General features: G+C 43.4%; 1 protein-coding gene across 1 annotated transcript in view; it reads right to left on the reverse strand.

Annotated features, from left to right (window-relative positions):
• Positions 1–990: 990 nt before the first annotated feature.
• The window catches only part of LOC108669068 (leukocyte tyrosine kinase receptor-like), a gene marked incomplete at its 5' end in the record, with an annotated part of 39,257 nt that continues 17,995 nt past the window's right edge, over positions 991–22,252 (reverse strand). Inside the window, 5 exon segments of the mRNA XM_047884950.1 lie at positions 991–1,308; positions 1,357–2,023; positions 3,856–4,081; positions 8,008–8,109; positions 13,456–13,646. Coding sequence (XP_047740906.1) covers positions 1,103–1,308; positions 1,357–2,023; positions 3,856–4,081; positions 8,008–8,109; positions 13,456–13,646 — 1,392 coding nt within the window.

Consider the following 22,252-nt stretch of genomic DNA (forward strand, 5'->3'; position numbering starts at 1 on the left):
TTGATTGAAAATATTAAGTTAATAATTTCACGTATGAATTATTCAACATCAATGCATGTAGGAGTTTTGCAGGAAACTTCGAGGTGACTTAAATCAAATGAACTAATTTGAATTATGACATTAATGGCTAAAATAAAAAGTGAATATCAGTAAGATGTTCAGCCATATATATTGTACATTAGCTCGTTCTCCGGTCTTGTTAGCGAAGGCTTGAAGAATATTTTGTTGCTTGAATTATTGTGTTGAATTATTATGTTGAATTATTATGTTTAATTATTATGCTGAATTATTACGTTGAATTATTATATTGAATTATTATGTTGAATTATTGTGTTGAATTATTATTTTGAATTATTATGTTGAATTATTATGTCGAATTATTAGTTTGAATTATTATCTTAAATTATTATGTTAAGTTATTATGTTGAATTACCATGTTGAATTTTTACGTTGAATAATTATGTTGTTATTATGTTTTTCCCACGATTACAAGAACTTCTTGATATTCTGAGTCAGAAATGTGATGACATCACCAACTGAGCACAAACACACATGCCCCCAGCCACTGATAGTGACGAGCGCTGCATCATCTCGCTCTCTATAACAGCATCTCTATAAGTTAATTAAATTCATATTAAAAAAATTCTCGCATTTCTGCCAATATCAGTCAAGTTGGCGTGCACGTTAGAGTATTCTGATGTCGGTGTTCGTTTTTTATTTTTATTATTTATTTTGCCTTTACTGTTTCTGAAACACCAGCAGTGTTTTTTCAGTCAACTCGAGTGAAGAAGTCTAATATTTTGAAGCAATATTGATTATTCAATTCATCTTTAGTCATCATTCATTGACGACAAATGCAACAGTTTCGCTTGCCACATCTGACAAACCAGATACAATACGTCGAATTAACCGTTGGATTAACGGTATTTAAACGTTTTTCCGGCGTCATTTGCACGCTGTAAAGTACGGAGTCTGCACGGCCTATGTTCAGATGCCCTCGTTAAAATTTCCTCACGCTATTTTAAACACTATCAATAGATTAAAAATATAGATTTTATGTGTTACAATAAAACAAGTATAAATATGTATATAATTCTCGTGCCTAACAGGAAATCTCGCGATGTTCGCGCGTTTCATGGATGACGTAAGCTTCGTTATACTCAGGACCGCGCTTAGTGACTTCGACGTTAACGTATTGCAGGGGCGGCGGGATAGCCGTAGTACATGGTAACGTCGATGCGTCTAATGGTAACGTACTTACACTACTGTTACTGCTACTTCCACCACTACTACCACTACTACTGCTGCCTGTAGAACTACTGCCACCACCTCCACCACCACCACCGCCACCACCACCGCTGCTACTGCTGTTGTTGTTACTGTTGTTGTTGTAGCGGTGTGGGTGGTAGTGGTGTAGAGACGACCTCTTGCTACCAGAGTTGGTTGGAGTAGCCGTGGTTGTTGTGGTTGTGACAGCCGAAGCACCCATTGGTTGCATGGGTATCAGAACAGCAGGGTCTAGGTTGGGTAATATGGATACCGAGGGCTGGGGGTCTATAGCCCCCAATAGGGTCTGAGGGGAAGTAACAGGTTGGAGTAGACATTCCCCAACCTCTTGGGGAAGTGGACTGTCAGGAGGGGAGAGGAGAAGAGGAGTAGTGGCCGTAGGCAGGATGGGAGGAATAGGTTGTTCCCCAGGCTCGGTTGTGAAGCTGGTCTCCCAGTCTGGTGGGGACAAGGGAAGGGGAATAGGATCCTGTTCCAAGAGCCTTTCCATCTGGCAGCACTCAAGGGATGGGGAAGAGTTGAGCTCAGATCTAACGGTGGCCAAGCTGCATGAGGAAGGCAAGGGGATGAGGTAGTCCTGGGAGCCTGGGGACTGAGGGACTGCGTGTTCCTCAAGGGGACGTGTGAGGGTGAGCCAAGTCGAGTCCTCATCTCGAGGCCTCATGACGGTGGTGTCCCGCTCCGTGGAGGGGGGCCGCTGGAAGATGGGGAGGGGGGAGTTGACCACGTCGGGGTCCTGGGGGTACAGAGCAATAACAAGAACGAATTAGAACAACAATAACAATGGGGGTACAGAACAAAAACAAGAATTAATTATCTTAATGTTTTATCAAATAAAGAGCTGAAAAAAAATATTTATTAATGAGCCAAACTGGAAATTTGGACAATAACAAAGCATTAGTTTTAACGAGGACAAAGTTTAGCGTCATAAACAGGCAAGAAATTAAAACTATTCCTTTGATACAGTAAGCAATAATACCTTCTTTTTCTAAGTATGTCTCTGCTTAATGCTAATTAGTGCTAGTTAATTAGTTAATTAGAGCTCAATTACAGAAACTTTGAAAGAAGATTTGCATTGAGTTCGCTTATAAATAATTTAAGAAACAACTTGAATAACAAATATATAATATATACCAGGAAAGTTTTACTCTGTTTACGGCCTCATTAATGACATTCTCCTCACTGACATCTGGAGACCTTCGAAGAAACTTATCCTCTATTTTACCGGCCTTCAATTTGCCTTCGACGAGACAGCAAATATACAAGGTCAACAATTGCAATTAATACTAAAGGTTATTTCCTCGAATTAACCCTCAGGTTCATGCTAAACTACAACCAGGAACTAAACAGCCTCGCAGAAATCGAATTAAACATTCAAAGCAAACATTTCGACCTTTGAAGGCAAATTTCTACTTTGGATTTTTGCGCCCAGCGGCATAGGAAGGCGCGTTGCCATGGCGACGGCTAAGCCTATATACGCCGGCGCTGCTCGGCCGCTTGGAAACGCACGCTTCGCCGCCTGCGTATATTTGATGTTAGGCTAGCCTTTGGTTTGATGTGAGGCTAGCCTGTCTGTTTGATGTTAGGCTAGCCTGTCTGTTTGATGTTAGGCTAGCCTGTGTCTGTTTGATGTGAGGCTAGCCTGTGTCTGTTTGATGTTAGGCTAACCTGTGTCTGTTTGATGTTAGGCTAACCTGTGTCTGTTTGATGTTAGGCTAGCTTGTGTCTGTTTGATGTTAGGCTAGCCTGTGTATGATGTTAGGCTAGACTGTGTATGATGCTAAGCTAGCCTGTGTCTATTTGATGTGAGGCTAGCCTGTGTCTATTTGATGTTAGGCTAGCCTTGTCTGTTTGATGTTAGGCTAGCCTTGTCTATTTGATGTTAAGCTAGCCTGTGTCTGTTTGATGTTAGGCTAGCCTTGTCTGTTTGATGTTAGGCTAACCTGTGTCTGTTTGATGTTAGGCTAGCCAGAGTCGGTTTTATTTTAGGCTAGCCCAGCTGTCACCCCTGACCCACCAGGAGACAGTAGCCACCCACCTGGAGACGGTAGCCACCCACCTGGAGACAGACCCCTTCTGTCACCCCTGACCCACCTGGAGACAGTAGCCCGTCTGTCACCCCTGACCCACCTGGAGACAGTAGCCCGTCTGTCACCCCTGACCCTCCTGGAGACAGTAACCCCTCCTGTCTCCCCTGACCCACCTGGAGACAGTAGCCCGTCTGTCACCCCTGACCCACCTGGGGACAGTAGCCCGTCTGTCACCCCTGACTCACCTGGAGACAGTAACCCCTCCTGTCACCCCTGACCCACCTGGAGACAGTAGCCCGCCTGTCTCCCCTGACCCACCTGGAGACAGTAGCCCGCCTGTCTCCCCTGACCCACCTGGAGACAGTACCCCGCCTGTCACCCCAGTAGCCCGTTTGTCACCCCTGACCCACCTGGAGACAGTAGCCCGCCTGTCACCCCAGTAGCCCGCCTGTCTCCCCTGACCCACCTGGAGACAGTCGCCCGCCTGTCTCCCCTGACCCACCTGGAGACAGTAGCCCACCTGTCTCCCCTGACCCACCTGGAGACAGTAGCCGAGTCTCTCAGCGGTGGTGACAAAAGTGGGTCGCTCTTCAGGCTGCGGGTGCCAGCACTGTGTCATGATCCTGTATATCTGCGGGGGGCAGTGGGACGGGGGCTCCAAGCGTCCCCCGTTCGTGACCAGCTGCATGACGTCCCTGTTGCCACGTCCCGGGTAGGGCATGTAACCCAGCGACATCACCTCCCACAGCAGCACCCCGAACGACCTGCGGGAGGAGGGAGAACAACAGCATTATTACGACACCAAAATTATGTTCAATTTCCTTAACCCTCTACCGCAGTATGTCACTCTCCCAGATAAAAATTTTCAACTTGAATTATACGTAAACTATTGAGTGTAGCAACCTGAGGACGTTTGTGCGCAAAAGAGATCATTTTAAAGTTGTCGTACGTGGCGGCAACCATCAGTGCAAGTCATTTTGCGCTCACAAACAACGTATCCTTTTTGGGTAGACTTGTGTGATAATATTGCTCTGGTTACTCATGTCAGGCGGTAGAGGGCTAAAAATTTTCTCGTATACGCGTAGTTAGGCGGCCACTCTTGTCGGACTGCCAAGAGGTACAACTTAGCATGCACTTGGTACGTTAAAAACGTTGTCAAGTTATGTAGCCTACAAACACACTAATACATGGATACCCTTGGTATAGTCTGCATAACTTATTATTATTAAAAAATAATGATAATAAATTATCCAGCCAGATAAAGGGTAAATGGCGGTAGCCACGTAGCTGAAGTGTTATGTCCGCTCAAAGGCGTGTCATCGCCGATAATCCTAGACTTTGGATTGCTATTTGGACAAAGCACCTCTAATTCCTGTGAGTGCATAGATATAAGATCACGGTGCGAAAGTTTTTCGACCAAGGATCCGTCAGCTACCATAAAAGGTTAATTAACGAATCAGTGAGGGTTTATCAGCGAATCAGTGAGGGTTTATCAGCGAATCAGTGAGGGTTTATCAGCGAATCAGGGAAGGTTTATCAGCGAATCAGGGAAGGTTTATCAGCGAATCAGGGAAGGTTTATCAGCGAATCAGTGAAGGTTTATCAGCGAATCAGTGAGGGTTTATCAGCGAATCAGTTATACCGTGGTAGTGTATGTATATACCGTGGTAGTGTATGTATATACCGTGGTAGTGTATGTATTTACCGTGGTAGTGTAAGAGGCTTCACGCTAGCAACAAATCTGCCCTATTTTCCACTACCAGAATTTAATTAACGCGATACGAGCGGTTTCATTTCCTCGGAGAGCTCATATTTCCAGTATAATTCACGTCGCTTCACAGAGTTCTCATTTGAAATTAAATGTACTTAACACCCGCCATCCAGAATTAAAAATTTGCTCTAACACAAATCCCTTCGAATTAAACCTGCAATCATTGTGCTACATTCATCATTGCCATCATTTAATCACCAGGATAAATAGTGGCATGATGATTAAGATTAAAAAAAGATTAATTTCCACGTCGGTTGAAATTCATCACAAAACATAGGAGGTCAAGGCTAAGGCGCTTTCCAATATCAAGGAGATCAAGGCGGGGCAGCGGCCAGCCTTATCATCACTCAAATCCCGTCCATAAGACTAACCTTCAAGGCTAACTTGGCAAGAGGCTACCCTGCAAATTCAAAGACTAGCCTTTTGAACCAAAAGCTACTTTTAGCGTCAAATACTAATCTTAAAAAAGGAATAGCAATAGACTTCAATTATCGTGGATAAGCGCAAACATAACAATATTCAATCATACAATGAATCTTTAATGGAAGGACTATGTTTATAGTTATAATAGTATAGTTGTTTTCTTTATTCAAATGCAGTTATTAGTTAATAACTGCATGTGATGAACACATTTTGTTCGATGACCACCAACAATTGTACTGAAGTGGGCAGGGTATGAAAGTGTGTCGTGGATTGGAAGTGAGTCGTGGAATGAAAGTGAGTCGTGAAATAAAAGTGAGTCGAGAAATAGAAGTGAGTCGTGAAATAAAAGTGAGTCGTGAAATGAAAGTGAGTCATGAAATAAAAGTGAGTCGAGAAATAAAAGTGAGTCGTGGAATGAAAGTGAGTCGTGAAATATAAGTGAGTCGAGAAATAAAAGTGGGTCGTGAAATAAAAGTGAGTCGTGGAATGAAAGTGAGACGTGAAATGTGATCCGTGGAATGAAAGTGAGTCGAGGAATGAAAGTGAGTCGTGAAATAAAAGTGAGTCGTGAAATGAAAGTAAGTCGTGGAATGAAAGTGAGAAGTGAAATGAAAGTGAGACGTGAAATGAAAGTGATCCGTGGAATGAAAGTGAGTCGAGGAATGAAAGTGAGTCGTGGAATGAAAGTGAGTCGTGAAATGAAAGTGAGTTGTGATATAAAAGTAAGCCCTGGTATGAAAGTCGTCGAATGAAAGTGAGTCGCGGAATGAAAGTGAGTCGCGGAATGAAAGTGAGTCGCGGAATGAAAGTGAGACGTGAAATGAAGGTGATCCGTGGAATGAAAGTGAGTCGAGGAATGAAAGTGAGTCGTGGAATGAAAGTGAGTCATGAAATGAAAGTGAGTTGTGATATGAAAGTAAGCCCTGGTATGAAAGTCGTCGAATGAAAGTGAGTCGCGGAATGAAAGTGAGTCGCGGAATGAAAGTGAGTCGTGGAATGAAAGTGAGTCGTGGTATGAAAGTGAGTCGTGGAATGAAAGTGAGTCGTGGTATGAAAGTGAGTTAGAGAAGATATCTCAAGACAATGAAGAAAGAAAGAAGAGCAGATGGAGGTAGACGAGTGGCATGAGCAAACTATGTAAAATGGTTTCACTTAATTTTTCTAGCGTAAAGCCAGTTAATTTTTTCTAGCGCGACCAAATAGGTGGTATTAGCATTCTACTTTAGAGCGTGTAAGAGTGAAATTGCTACATTGAATGGCCCTAATTTCCAGTGCTTATTCTCCGTGTTGCTGCTACATCAATTGTCTTGTCTTAAAAGATAATTGTGCTTCTGATGGAATCCCGTCATTCGGAATACCATACATTCGTCGGATTGCGTCATATAAAACTTTCCCCAAGTAAGGAAAATCCCAATAAACAGAATATTAATTATTATTAAATGCCAGTGTACAAGTATACATATAGTTAAGGAGTGAAATATAATTTAATTATACAGTAGCCTGATTGTATGCTGTTGACTTGTTTGCCTTAAAATGCCCAACACCGAACACTTTAGTTTCCTTCATCGCGCAGTTTACCAGATACCTTCACAACGTACATATTAGGCGTACGCTGTACAGCAGTAAGCGGTTACTCTTTTTAGCACGTTGACTACGATTGCTTCATCTTGTACTATTATTTTATTTTTTGTACTTTTTTTAAGCAGGGTTGCCAGACGGTCATTTTTTACGGACAAGTTCCGTGATTTAATTTTTCTCAATTGCGTTGGCCGGCTAAAATTTGTGATATGGGTACTTCCTAATTAAATTTTAAATACTGGAAAAAGAAAATAAATGGAATTTTTATAGCGGAACCTACAAATAAACTAGTATACATTGAATTATCGGCCTTTTTTGGCCTTTTTTCGTTCTCGGATTTGGCCGATTTTAGGCAACCTGAATTATGTACCACTACCTCCTGAAGAAATACATTTCGTGGTACGCATATGTACCAATACGTAGTCAACGTCTTAAGTCATTCATTACGCGGCAAAATATAAATCCTGGAGTTTTTATTTATGGAGTATAAATCCTGGAGCAAAATATAAACCCTGGAGTGCTGCTCGGGATAGGCAATTTCTAATATTTGATAATGCCTTCATTATATCCTCTTCCGAGCTATCGTATGGATTCCCAAACTGGAATGTGAATTGAAAAAGAACATGGGTACCTCATCTAATAATAAAAATGTTTATTTTTAAAAATAAAAGGTGATGTTATTCTAACTTACTGATAAAATACATATTTTGATGTAGGTATTGAAAACTAAATTCGATTAGTTGATATACACACCACGTTACTCACCACACACCCACGTCACCACACACCCACGTTACTCACCACACTCCACGTTACTCACCACACACCCACGTCACCACACACCCACTACGTTACTCACCACACACCACGTTACTCACCACACACCCACGTTACTCACCACACACCCACGTTACTCACCACACGTCTGTCTTGCTGGTAAAGATGCCGTCCAAGAAGGCTTCAGGCGGCATCCACTTGACAGGCAACATCGCCTTGCCGCCCTTACGGTAATAGTCATTGCTGTGAGAAGAAAAAGTGGGTCAACAAAGTGGGTAAACGAGTCACATAGATTATCTGCATAGTCAACATGTCACATGAGTTATTCACGTGCAATGAAACCTAATTCAAGAGAATATGTTGAGTAAATTCAGGATGAAATGTTTCGCAAATTCAAGCGTAAATATTAAGTAAATTCTAGAGTAAATGTCGAGTAAATTCATGAGGAAATAAAGTAAATTCAAGAATAAATGTCGAGTAAATTCAAGAGTAAAGGCTGAGTAAATTCAATAGTAAATGTTGTCACGGGTAACGTGCAAGTGATGCATGATTCATCACCCCTATAGGTCACCATTCATGAACCCTCATAACCTCCATCACATCACACCACGCAGCGCGTGATGGTGCGCTTCAGAGCCTTCGTCATGACGCCGCCGGTCAGCATTTTTATTGCCGTCTTAAAACTGCATTCAGACTCACGGCGCTGGAAGTTCCAATGCTGGAGCCAGTCGTGGAAAACCCGGGGCAGTGAACCCTTCATTGCAGGAACCAACCAGTCAATGCAAAACCCGGGGTAGGGAACCCTTCATTGCAGGAACCAACCAGTCGATGCAAAACACGGGGTAGGGAACCCTTCGCTGCATGAACCAGTCGACGCAAAATCCGTCTTAAGGAACCCTTCGCTGCAGGAACCAGTGAACCAGTCTATGAAAAACCTATCTCAAAGAACCCTTCGCTTCAGACACCAATCGATGCAAATTCTTTCTCAATGAACCATTCGGTCCAGAAAAGCTCTCAAATAAGAACGTTGGTGCAATAAAGTCATATATTAGGACACAGGCAAAACCTCGTTGTTGTCACCATAGTAATATAGGTCAGGCTGTTGTGAAAAAATTCCAATGTACCATATCAGCATTTTAATTCCAGCTAGATATATCTATCGAAGCATTAAAACGATTTCGTCTGAGCAAGAAGGGGAAAGTTAAATGCTGTCGCGTCCATTACTAGTGCGACGTGTACTTTTCGACTGTAGCCTTACGGTGATTACCTGTACTCAGGATCACGGCCATCAGCCGTTCTTTACTATATATTTGCTGTTGATGGGAGTAGACCTTTAATGCACTACTCCCTAGGCTGATTCGTTAGGTAATATATCTCTCGTTCATATATTGCTGAAGGTAATCATCTGTTCTCCAATTTAAAGTAAAAACATTGTTTACTTTCTTGATAGAGTACAGTAAGCTTAAGTTTCCCGCCTGATAAATTTTCTAATTTATAGACAAGGGCACGGAATTCACGCAAGTTACTATGGGTTTTATGTTTTGTTGATGCCGTTCCATTTATTTGCGATTGACACTTGCCTATTTGTTTTAGTTATAAAACAGTGCTTTCATAATTTGTAACATTGCTAAATTTGTATATCATTTATGCTGATGTGCGAAAATTAGCCCCGCAGTTTCACATATAAAGAGAAAAGAGATCAACGAAGACTCAGAGTTGCGTTTCCTTTAATCTGTTTCCTACCTGGCTTGTTTTATGTGACTATTGAAAAACTAGACAGGACAAATGCAACTCGGATAAAAATGACATTGCGGATACTATCGCAAGAAAAACTTTCTTTCCATTTACTTAAAATTTTTTTGATAAATTATTGCATTTATTTGACTTTGTTTCAGCTTAGGCTGGAAACGGAACGAGCAAAAATGTAGGTAACAGTAAGATCAGCATTTAAAATTCTATATAATAAGAATTGTTCGTAAGTTAGCTAGGCGGTATCATAGATGCAATAACTACTTAAATGACATTCAATTCGGTATCACAGGCAAAGCTTGCAAGGTTCACATTCAAAATTACATTTCCCTCTGGAATTCCCAGCATTCAGTACACAGAGAAATTTAAATTAATTCGTCGGTCTGCCATTTCCCTCCCGTCAGGATGCCTCACTTTTTTCCGCCTGCTTCTTTGTACCGATAAAAATAGTCCCTTTCATATTGCCACGTTTGAATCATTTCAGTGCAAATGAAAATTAATTTTTTTACGTGTTTCTCACCTCTTATTCACAACATTCCTACCCACGATCTTGTCTCCGTTCATTTTGAATTCACGAACCATATTCCTCAAAAAAATAACAACTCGTACATTTAACCAAGTAATGCATTCCAATGATTTAAATTACCCTTTAAAACAATTGCAAGTGACTGTCAGCACTGGGCGTGCAGAAATATTAATTCAAATGCTTAAAAATCCAAATTAGATCTGCCTTTTGACTTTCGAAATTCGTTTAAGATTGTTTCCAGCACTTTCTTCGCGTACAATCAAAATGTTTAGTGGCATGGTAACTCAATTTTTGCTTTAAGTAAAATATAAACTGAAATTTAAAGTTCAAGTTAAGTGAACGGCAATTATGAACTTAAACATAATAAGTTGCGCGTACAAAACTGTGCTCGCGTCGTCTCCTCATTAGCACGTATGAATGGCCTCATCAATTTCATTCATTATTTTTCAACAGCGCATGCGTAATTTGTTCCTAAAATAACTCGACAACAAAGACATGGAAATGAGAATCAAATACGCACTGCTTCTGCTGGGTGCTTAAAAGACCAGGATAATAAATAATGAAAGTGCCCACGCACTCCATGTCCTGAGTTGTGGGGTGGATGGAGGTTCAGTTGTTAGCGCTTGTGTTTTTAAGGCAAGTTAGTGCGCTGGTTTGAGAAATCACCATCAGTTGTTCGTATTTGTGCCATTAAAATTAGGCGACATTAAAAATTCTAATGCGACAAGACGTTGAAGTTCAACATCGTTAAAATACACCCAGGACTCGGTTGAACATAAAAGGGACTGAAGCGGATTCTTTACCGCCACATTTCTACGTTCGGTTATTTAAGAGTTGCTTTTTAGCTTCCTATGTAACCCAGCAAGGGAATAAATCTGCCGACAACTCCTGTTAGGATTGTCGGACGGACAGACATGGTCTGTCAGCAAGAGTCTGTCGAGGCAAGAGCTTGTCAAGTTCATTGATGTCCTCAGCGACAACTCGTCGCACGAGGAATGCGATTCTCGAATGGCGGAAACGTGGCTCGTCTCGAGCCCATATCCGCTGGCCCAAGGAGAAAATCCAACAAAATCAGTTTGGCTCTGTCCGAAAATCCGAGCCTAAAAGTCCCAGCCTTCAAGTTGCAGCACACAAGTCCCAGTCCACGAGTCCCAACCCAGTTGGACTTCGCAGTCCCACTCTTTCGTGTCACAGTTGCGACGTTTTTTTTAATTTAGCGACGTCGAGATCGCGGCGCGAGCTGCGACAGCTGCGCTTCCTCGAAAATTTCCCTTGAATTTCAACAAAAGTCCCTCAAAGTTACTATTCGAATTTTGCTAAATTTTTCGAAAAATTTCCAAGAGAATTTTCCAAGAACTTCCCTTGAAAATTCATCAACGTCTCAAAAGTTTCACTCAAATTGCTAGAAAGTTTTATAAAAATGATCCTAAAAAGCGAGCAGGTCGACTTCGTATTTTTTACTTGCGTGCGAAGCCTTCGTTTTTGATAAAATTGGCAGCAACAATCATCGTACCCAGCTCTGGTCACAGGTAACTACCATAATGTATTAATTTCAGAACACTGAATATTAAAGCTGTTTAAAGGTTTCCCATGTACAAGATTTTAAACTTCAATCAACACATGTGCCTATTGCGGTTAAATTTCGGCGATGGAACTTTCATGTCACACCTAAAAAAAGAAGTTTTAAATTAAAGCTGCGGCCATTGAGCCTCAAGCGGAAGCTTCAATTCTTGCAGCTTTAACAGAGATGTCACATCACAGGAACAGACGTCATAAGGATTAACTCGCGCTAACTAACGAATAATTAACGCCAACAAAGAAATAGCCATGGCAGTGAGTCAAGCGCGTTACGAGAGAGCTCGATGTGAGAGAGTTGTGAGGAATATAGTTTCGTGAGGAATATCATTTTGTGAGGAAAATAATTTCGTCAGGAATATAGTTTCGTGAGGAATATCATTTCGTGAGGAATATCATTTTGTGAGGAATATCATTTCATCGGGAGGCATTCTCCGCTTCAAATCATTCCACACGTCCTCAAAAGTAGAATATTTCAAGAAAATCTTCCCTGCAAAGCTGGAAATAAGTGTCGCCATTTCGCGGTCAAAGGCAAAGCCTGTGAGGTTTTATGCGGGAGCGTTTCTCCCCTCGGGGCTGGACTGAGTAATGCGCTATACGCAGCATTGCTTTTACAATCCCCACGGGGAGATACATTTGTAAAAGAAAATGTTGAAAAAATTATTCTATGAGAAATGTTCGACTCTTAACATTTTTGGTAACTCTCTGAAAAAAAGAAGAAGAGACGCAGTGGAACGAAAGTAGTGACAGTGAATGAGTGAAGTTCACGGATTGTACGTTCCATCGATCACACAAAAAATATAACTCAGTACTCACTGCAGTGAGTGACAGAGAGCGCATTTTCTCGTCGACGAAAACGTGAAGTCACGGACGGACAGAGACAGACGGACGGACATGGCGAGCACAATAGCGCATTTATTTTTCCCATAAATGAGAAAATGCGCTAAAAATAATCGTAATCATCAATCACCTGTTGAAAACCTATTTTCGAAAGTTTATATCTCCGAGTCTTTGCGTTTTGAAGCCTGACACAACAAAAATATATGCTGTTCGGGCGCGTATCGACGATACTCAACGAGTCGGGATATTATCTGGACCAAAAAATGTATTCGTAGTTGGTGAATCACAAAAATCAAGGCAAAGGGGTTTGGAGTGAAAATTTATTTATTATGATAATTATTTCTGCAATAAAGAAAACACTAAATAATCGTCCTTGGACGTTCAACTACCGTCATCTACCACTATATAGTCGTTGGTCTTATATAGATCATCTCCCATCTTTGGTCAGTGCTGATCAACTAAGTTCCTAATGGATATTGATCAATTAAGTTCCAAGTGGATATTGATCAATTAAATTCCTAAGGATATTGAGTTCTCCTGAATTAAGTTCCTAATGAATATTGATAAATTAAGTCCCTAATGGATATTAAAATTTTACAATCGACATCCATTCTCCACCAACCAATCGTCATCAACCACCAACCAACCCTCCGATTAATCAACAACCACAACCTTAACAACCACCACTCACCGGTAGATGTCACGGGTCATGTCCCACCACTCACCGGTATATGTCACGGGCCATGTCCCCACCACTCACCGGTAGATGTCACGGGCCATGTCCCCACCACTCACCGGTAGATATCACGGGCCATGTCCCCACCACTCACCGGTAGATGTCACGGGCCATGTCCCCACCACTCACCGGTAATGTCACGGGTCATGTCCCCACCACTCACCGGTAGATGTCACGGGCCATGCCGAAGTCTGCGATCTTGACGACCCTGCCGGGACCGCGGGTGGTCAGAAGGCAGTTGCGGGCGGCGATGTCGCGGTGGATGAAGTGGTTCTCCTCGAGGTACGCGCAGCCCTTGGCAACGTCGATGGCACACAGCAACAGATCCCGCATCACGAGTGATGACGGACGGTCCTGTGGAGGAAGATATGGTGGTGAGAGTGGACCGAGATGTAATGCATCACGAGTGATGACGGACGGTCCTGTGGAGGAAGATAGGGTGGTGAGAGTGGACCGAGATGTAATGCATCACGAGTGATGACGGACGGTCCTGTGGAGGAAGATAGGGTGGTGAGAGGGGACCGAGATGTAATGCATCACGAGTGATGACGGACGGTCCTGTGGAGGAAGATAGGGTGGTGAGAGTGGACCGAGATATAATGCATAAATAGTGATGACAGTCACTTCAGGGGGGAGGGGAAAGAGTTTCGTGAACAGAGCGTATCTAGCCTCATCCCCACTCATGGGATGGAGTTATGGTATGACAGTGGTCTGCTGCTGCGGTGGTATCATGGTGCAGGGGTAGCGAGGGGGTACAAATTACCAATTCTAATCAGCCGACATTCCTCATTGACCCTAATTGATCGTGTGGCAGCCCCATGTTGGTAAGTGAGCCCTTAACCCTGTGGTTGCATCTAGACCAATCGCTTGAAATAACGCTTCCGAGTTCGGCTCCCGAGGAGAGGAAGAAGAAAAAGGGGGGAGGGCTTGTAGTCCGCTTCTTAATCATATATGGCTACCTCTTTAAGGCTACCCTATGACAGTTTATGGCTACCGTCTGCCAGTTATAAGGCCGACGCAACTGCCGACGTTTCAAGCTCCCGGCTGGATGTCGAATGGCCTTCGATCGAAATGAAGAGAGAAATTTCTGAAAAAAGTCTCACGCGGCGCTGACTTTTTTATGCGTCTTGAACACGGCGCGGCTTTGAGCTTTGCTATGAGCCACAACATCACCTGACATCACCATCACCTGACATCACCATTTTCCCTCGTACGGTTTACGGGTGGTAATCATGACGCGATTAACATAGTCTGGTGCTAGGATGGTTCAATGGTGGGATGGTCAAATGGTATAAGGGTACAATGATATGCCAGATGATTCAAATGCTCGATGGGTTCTTTGGCGCAAATGTACAATGGTACGATTGCTGAATGATACGATGGTGGAATGGTGCGATGGTGGAATGGTGCGATGGTGGAATGGTGCGATGGTGGAATGGTGCGATGGTAGAATGGTGCGATGGTTCGTGCAAGTCTGCAGCCTGAGTCTGACTGTTCAACTATTCACAAGCGTCGGCACTGCAGAAGTCGCAGGCTCGCTGTTCTTTGTGCCAGCGCGGCAGCTTACTTAGTGAAGAGGGGGAGGCGTGTGGGGTGAGGAGGGGTTCGAAGCTGTGTGAGGGGGGGGGGCGTGTGAAGAGGTCGACAGCGCGTGAAGGGGTCGCCAGCGTGTAAAGGGGTCGCCGGCGTGTGAAGGGGTCGCCAGCGTGTGAAGGGGTCGCCAGCATGTGAAGGGGTCGCCGGCGTATGGAGGGGTCGCCAGCATGTGAAGGGGTCGCCAGCGAGTGAAGGGGTCACCAGCGTGTGAAGGGGTCGCCAGCGTGTGAAGGGGCCACCAGCGTGTGAAAAGGTCGCCGATGTGTTAAGAGGTCGCCAGCATATGAAGGGGTCGCCAGTGTGTGCAGGGGTCGCCAGTGTGTGAAGGGGTCGCCGGCGTGTGAAGGGGTCACCAGCGTGTGAAAAGGTCGCCGGCGTGTGAAGGGGTCGCCAGCGTGTGAAGGGGTCGCCAGCGGGTGAAGGGGTCGCTGGCGTGTGAAGGGGTCGCCGGCGTGTGAAGGGGTCGCCAGCGTGCGAAGGGGTCGCCAACGTGTGAAGGGGTCGCCGGCGTGTGAAGGGGTCGCCAGCGTGCGAAGGGGTCGCCAACGTGTGAAGGGGTCGCCAGCGTGCGAAGGGGTCGCCAACGTGTGAAGGGGTCGCCGGCGTGTGAAGGGGTCGCCGGCGTGTGAAGGGGTCGCCAGCGTGCGAAGGGGTCGCCAAAGTGTGAAGGGGTCGCCAGCGTGTGAAGGAGTTTCCAGCGTATGAAGGGGTCGCCGGCGTGTGAAGGAGTCGCCTTCGTGTGAAGGGTATTGAGAGCGTATATAGGTGAGTGTGACCGCCACCCTTCAAGGCCGTCCATCTTAAGGTCTTTCTTATCTGCGGTCTTCAGGAGGCGGCATTTTTCAGGCGGAGGATGTGTTGGATGTTGATTCACTGCTGCTGTTGCGAGGCTCAATCGTGTTTTCTAACCTCAAAAGCATGATAAGTTTTCTGGACGGTAAAGAAGGATTCTTTATGCGTATGGCTCCATAGAGGCTCAGGAAAACGAAATGAACTATAAGGCCAAGGGTCATTTTCTGGACGGTAAAGAAGAATTTGCCACGTGTAGGACTCCATAGAGGCTTAGGAGCGCGGAATGAACTAGAAGGCCAAGGGTCAAACAGATTCAAATGTCAAAAAAGATTCAAAAGTAAAATCAAACAGATTCAAAAGCCAAAAAACAGATTAAAAAGTCAAAAAAACAGATTCAAAAGTAAAAAAAAAACAGATTCAAAAGTAAAAAAAAAACAGATTCAAAAGTCAAAAAACAGATTCAAAAGTCGAAAAACAGATTCAAAAGTAAAAAAACAGATTCAAAAGTAAAAAAAACAGATTCAAAAGTCAAAAAATAGATCCAAAAGTAAAAAAAATTCAAAGTAAAAAAAAAAGATTCAAAAGTAAAGAAACAGATTCAAAAGTTACAAAGGAAGGTCGTATCTGTGAAGGCTAAGCAAATAACCACAGAAGACTGCACAAAACACAAAGAAAAAGTGAAGTTTCTGGAGTCAGAAGGCGACGTCGGTCTAACTTTTGCCGGAGTTTTGGAGTGAAAAATTAGTGAGCATTTCCCCAGACATTCGGCACCGAGAGAACAAGAATCCCGTTCTCTTGAGAACAATGTTCTGAATGTGGGAAATGTGCAATGTTTCGATAGGGACTTTACTTGTCAAAGAGGTTATAGAGGATGAAGAAGTTCATGGCCGTTACAAGGACGTTTCTCGACTGTGTAATACAGTTTCTACTTTTTATTATGAAGTTTTTGGAAAATGTGAATATTTGAAGAATGTGAATTATTGAAGAATGTAAGTTCTTGGAGAATGTGAGTTCTTGGAGACTGTGGGTTCATTGAGAATGTGAGTTCATTAAGAATGCGCTTTGAGAATGTGAGGGCTTGACAATGTGAGTTCTTATATATTGTGAGTATCTAGGCAATGTGAGTTAATTGTAGTAATCAATTACTGATTCACACAAAGACGTTCTTATTAACTCAGATGATATACACTGCCTTTCTTCGAAGCCCTCGATCAGGGCGGATAAAAAACTCTTATATTTCCATGTCATCTGAAACACGTCAGCGGCAGGTGGTTCTTATGAAACGCGTCAGCGGCAGGTGGTTCTTACGAAAAGCGTCAGCGGCAGGTGGTTCTTATGAAACGCGTCAGCGGCAGCTGGTTCTTATGAAACGCGTCAGCGGCAGGTGGTTCCTATGAAACGCGTCAGCGGCAGGTGGTTTTTATTATGAAACGCGTCAGCGGCAGGTGGTTCTTATGAAGCACGTGGTTCATATTTTATTATATTTTAACGTCAGTTACTCGTAAGATTTACGTCGATCGTAAGAACTACGTTAATCATGAGTGCTACGTTAATCGTATATCTCTGATTCGCGGTTGGTTTGAAAAATTGTTAGCTTTGCTGCAGATCTTGGTAGATATTTTGAGAACCATGGCAGTGAGCGAACGCAGCCTCAACCTTTATAAGAAAAAATATCAATAATAATAAATGCCTCTCTTCAATTATGATAAATTCATTAAAAGATATTAATTTACGATCTTCAGGAAGCCGTTGTTCATAAAAGAAGAGGCAGAACTATCGGGCCTACACAGCGCATTCTGTTCAATTAGGCCACGTAAACTTATGCCTGTACAAGAGATCGCGAGCTCGACTGTGATTGGTGGAAGCAACCGAGGCACTTAAAGCTCATTGGCTGAGATGCGTAGCGCTCAGGTGCGTGTTGCTGGCTCTCAGGTGCGTGTTGCTGGCGCTCAAGTGCGTGTTTCTGGCGCTCAGGTGCGTGTTGCTGGCTCTCAGGTGCGTTTTGCGGGCGCTCAGGGGCGTGTTGCTGGCGCTCAGGTGCGTGTTGCGGGCTCTCAGGTGCGTGTTGCTGGCTCTCAGGTGCGTGTTGCTGGCTCTCAGGTGCGTGTTGCTGGCTCTCAGGTGCGTGTTGCTGGCTCTAAGAAGTGTGTATGGTTCTCAATGGGATATGTGTATGACTTTTCATCGGGTGTGAGTGGGTGCGTGGGTGACTTTCAGCTGGGTTTGCGTATAGCTAACACTCATCACCCAGCACTCACCGGCTTGGGGCGGGAGTCCCGAAGGACACTCACCGGCTTGGGGCGGGAGTCCCGAAGGTATAACACCTCTCATAACTATAACACCACCATAACACCTGTCACCACAATAACACCTGTCACCACAATAACACCTGTCACCACCATTAAACCTGTCACCAAAATAACACCTCTCATAACTATAACACCACCATAACACCTGTAACCATAATAACACCTGTCACCACCATAACACCTGTCACCACCATAATACCACCTGTCACCACCATAACACCTGTCACCACAATAACACCCGTCCCCACCATAACACCTGTCACCACAAGAACACCTCTCATAACTATAACACCACCATGCCACCACCATAACACCTCTCATAACTATAACACAACCATACCGCCATTATAACAGCTCTCATAACTATGGCACCACCATAACACCTGTCACCACCATAGCACCTCTCATAAATATAACACCACCATACCACCACCATAACACCTGTCACCACCATAACACCTCTCATAACTATATTAACACTATAACACCACCATAACACCTGTCACCACAATAACACCTGTCACCACAATAACACCCGTCCCCACCATAACACCTGTCACCACAAGAACACCTCTCATAACTATAACACAACCATACCGCCATCATAACAGCTCTCATAACTATAGCACCACCATAACACCTCTCATAAATATAACACCACCATACCACCACCATAACACCTGTCACAACCATAACACCTCTCATAACTATATTAACACTATAACACCACCATAACACTTGTCACCACCATAACACCTGACACCACCATAACACCTCTCATAGCTATATTACCACCATAACACCTGTCACCACCATAACACCTCTCATATCTATAACACCACCACTTCACAGTATAACCACAATAACACCTCTCATAACTATAACACCACCATAACGCCTGTCACCACAATAACACCTGTCACCACAATAACGCCACCACTACACAGTATAACCACAATAACACCCGTCACCACCATAACACCCACCTTGACAGCGACGGGCATCTCTACGGAGTCCCCAGCGTAGTTCTTGAGGTAGCCCTGGTACACCTCCCCGAACGCCCCCTGTCCCAGCGCCCTGAGCACGAGCAGAGATAAACATTAAATCCGGCAGCTCATAAGATAACATCGGGCATGCTGAAAGATAACACCCCGCAGGCAAAAAGATAACATCCTGCAGGCAAAATGATAACAATTTTGTTGCTGAGAAAACAGCTGCCTGTGGGCGTGAAGATAACAGCGTGTGGTTGATAAGATAAAGGTTTGTAGGTGTAGAAATAACAAATTGTCAGGAAGAAATTTAACAGATCTCGAGATTGATTATTGCATCAATTAATTAAATTGCTTAGATGACAGTGCAGTGATTTCTTATTAATTGAAAACCTCCCGTAAGTGAAGCTCGCTATCAGCAGCTGGAGATAAGGAGCTGCTTCGAGATTGAGTTAATAAAAAAAACTGAATTAAACAAAAATAAGAATGAGTTACTACTAAACATGAAATAAATGTATGACATGAATAAGAGGTGAATACGTTTAGTCAATAGTTGCCTTATATACAATTAATAAACTCCCGCACGAATCACTGAATTTAGAACTAAGTAAAAAATTGCCATAGAACCACATGAATTTTCAATCTTTGTAAATCAATTGCCGTGTAAACATCTGAATTTTGAATCGTAGAAAAAAATTATCGTGAGAACCTCTGTATTTTGAACCACAAAAAGAAAATTGCTGTGAAAACATCTGCAATTTTTACCACAAAAAGAAAATTGCCATGTAAACCTCTGAATTTCGAACTACAGTAAGAAAATTCATGTGTGAACCTCTGTATTTTGAACGTAGAACCAGAGCATCCTTCTTTTCCCCTCGGGTTCCTTAAGAACCTGCATCAACGCGCTCAGCCGAGGTGGATGTCTATGGGGATTCTTAACTATGAATTCGACAGATAACTCTCCTCATAAATAAGATACAAGTCTGAAATTTGCAATACTGTCCTGGCTAATTATTTTAAATGTGTGGATATTAAGATAAATTATGTAAACTTTGTATTACCACTGTTATCGCTAAAAAAAATTTTGAACCATGAGGATCGTAAAACGCGCGACTTTTCTGAAATTTTTGCGATACCAGTTGGTTGGATCAGGTTCTGCGATACCAGTTGGTTGGATCAGGTTCTGCGATACCAGTTGGTTGGATCAGGTTCTGCGATACCAGTTGGTTGGATCAGGTTCTGCGATACCAGTTGGTTGGATCAGGTTCTGCGATACCAGTTGGTTGGATCAGGTTCTGCGATACCAGNAGGGTAGGGAAGAACGAGGGACGAGGGCAGGGAAGAACGAGGGACGAGGGCAGGGAAGAACGAGGGTTGATGGTAGGGAAGAGCGAGGGACGAGGGTAGAGAAGAACGAGGGATGAGGGTAGGGAAAAGCGAGGGACGAGGGTAGGGAAGAACGAGGGACGAGGGTAGGAAAAAATTTATAGTTATATGGAAATTATAATTAGAAGAAGACTTGAGTTAATGAGGAAACAAGAGACATGGAAAACTATAATGAACGCTCTCGGTCGCTACCCTCTCCAGCCCCTCTCCCCTCTTCGTTCGGAACCCGGAAGACGAATATTTTGAGGAAATAATTTGAGGGAAAAAAGAGCGAGGGGAAAGTCGAAAAGGGGGAACGAGGGGGGAATGGAAAGAGGGAACGAGGGGGAAACGGAAAGAGGGAACGAGGGGGGAACGGAAAGAGGGAACGAGGGGGCCCGGAAAGAGGGAACGAGGGGAAAACGGAAAGAGGGAACGAGAGGGAAGTCGAAAAGAGAGAGCGAGGGGAAACGGAGAGAGGGAACTGGACGGGGGGCTTGCATGAGACGGAGGGAACGTCGGACTTCATTACAAATATTGCAGGACCGATGACACGCCTCGGTAATGGTAGCAACGCAATAAATTTTATCTCAATAATGAGACCATCGGCAACAAAAGCACTACGACCAAAGAGAAAAACATTAATAACATCAGCAATATTAAAAACAGCAATCAGCAATAACAACAATATCAACAAGGGCATCAGCAACAGCAACAACATCAAACGTCTGAGGCGTCGTCATGGCAACCCAAATGCCCCGAGATTGCTGACCTCTCGTACAACACGTGTGAATACTGGCCCGGGTATTGACAATACTGGCGTGGGTATTGGCAATACTGGCTCTGGTATTGGCAATACTGGCTCGGGTATTGGCAATACTGGCTCTGGTATTGACAATATTGGCTTTGGTCCAGGGATTATAAACTGGCTACAACTAAGTTCAAGGTTTACCACAGTTCATATTCAATGTTAATTAGTTATTATATAAGCAGCTAGGCTTACAGTTAGTATTTATATTCAATGTTAAGTAGATATTATATAAGCAGGCTCTTGACAGCAAATCAACCGATAACGAGGAAAACAATGACAACAACAGCGACGTAATTGGTTTGAATAAATGCGGCCGCCGATAAAACCACCATGATGAACAGCCATATTTTCTTCCGTATTCAAATCAAAGATAAAATTAACCGCACGTTATTATTGTTTTAACTTTTTGAAAAGGTAAAGATGGTGGAAGATAAAATCTAATTAATAACAATAATTGTGATTTTTCGTGTAGTTTGAGTGTTAGGTTACATAGGATTGTGACACAGCGAAACTTTTTTGGGTTCTGATATCAGTTTTTAAATCTTCATCTAGCGTTAATGATGCGGTAGAAAATTTTCATGAACATATTAAGTAATAGTATCTTCAACTTTAGAGTAGATAATTTAATTTTCTTTTTAGATCGTCCTTAATTCAGGTGACGCCGCGTAGAAACTCGTGATATTGAGTATATTTTAATTTATTCATTTTACAGGTTCCAAATTTGCGTTTTGTTTGTGTTTGCAAAAAAACAGCTCCGAAATAAAAATTTGCAAAAATTCATATTTGAAATGGTTGCTTACCTAATGGAAAGGCAAGGTTTCAATTTCTGTATTTTCTTCTTAGTGAGGCTGTTTCAAATGGTATATTTATTCACTTTTTAGCTTACATATGCTTCTCTTTGATAGCAAGATTTTTTTATCATGCGATTATTGGTTAAGGACTGGGGTCACGGACGGCTTTATTTCCATTCTTTGTTATGGAGCGACCACGACACCATCACGGCCCCTGACACCACCACGGCCCCTGACACCACCACGGCCAAGACACCACCACGGCCCCTGACACCACCACGGCCCCGACACCACCACGGCCCCTGAC

This window comes from Hyalella azteca, unplaced genomic scaffold, assembly GCF_000764305.2.
Source record: "Hyalella azteca isolate HAZT.00-mixed unplaced genomic scaffold, Hazt_2.0.2 contig16588, whole genome shotgun sequence".
Lineage (NCBI taxonomy): Eukaryota > Metazoa > Arthropoda > Malacostraca > Amphipoda > Hyalellidae > Hyalella > Hyalella azteca.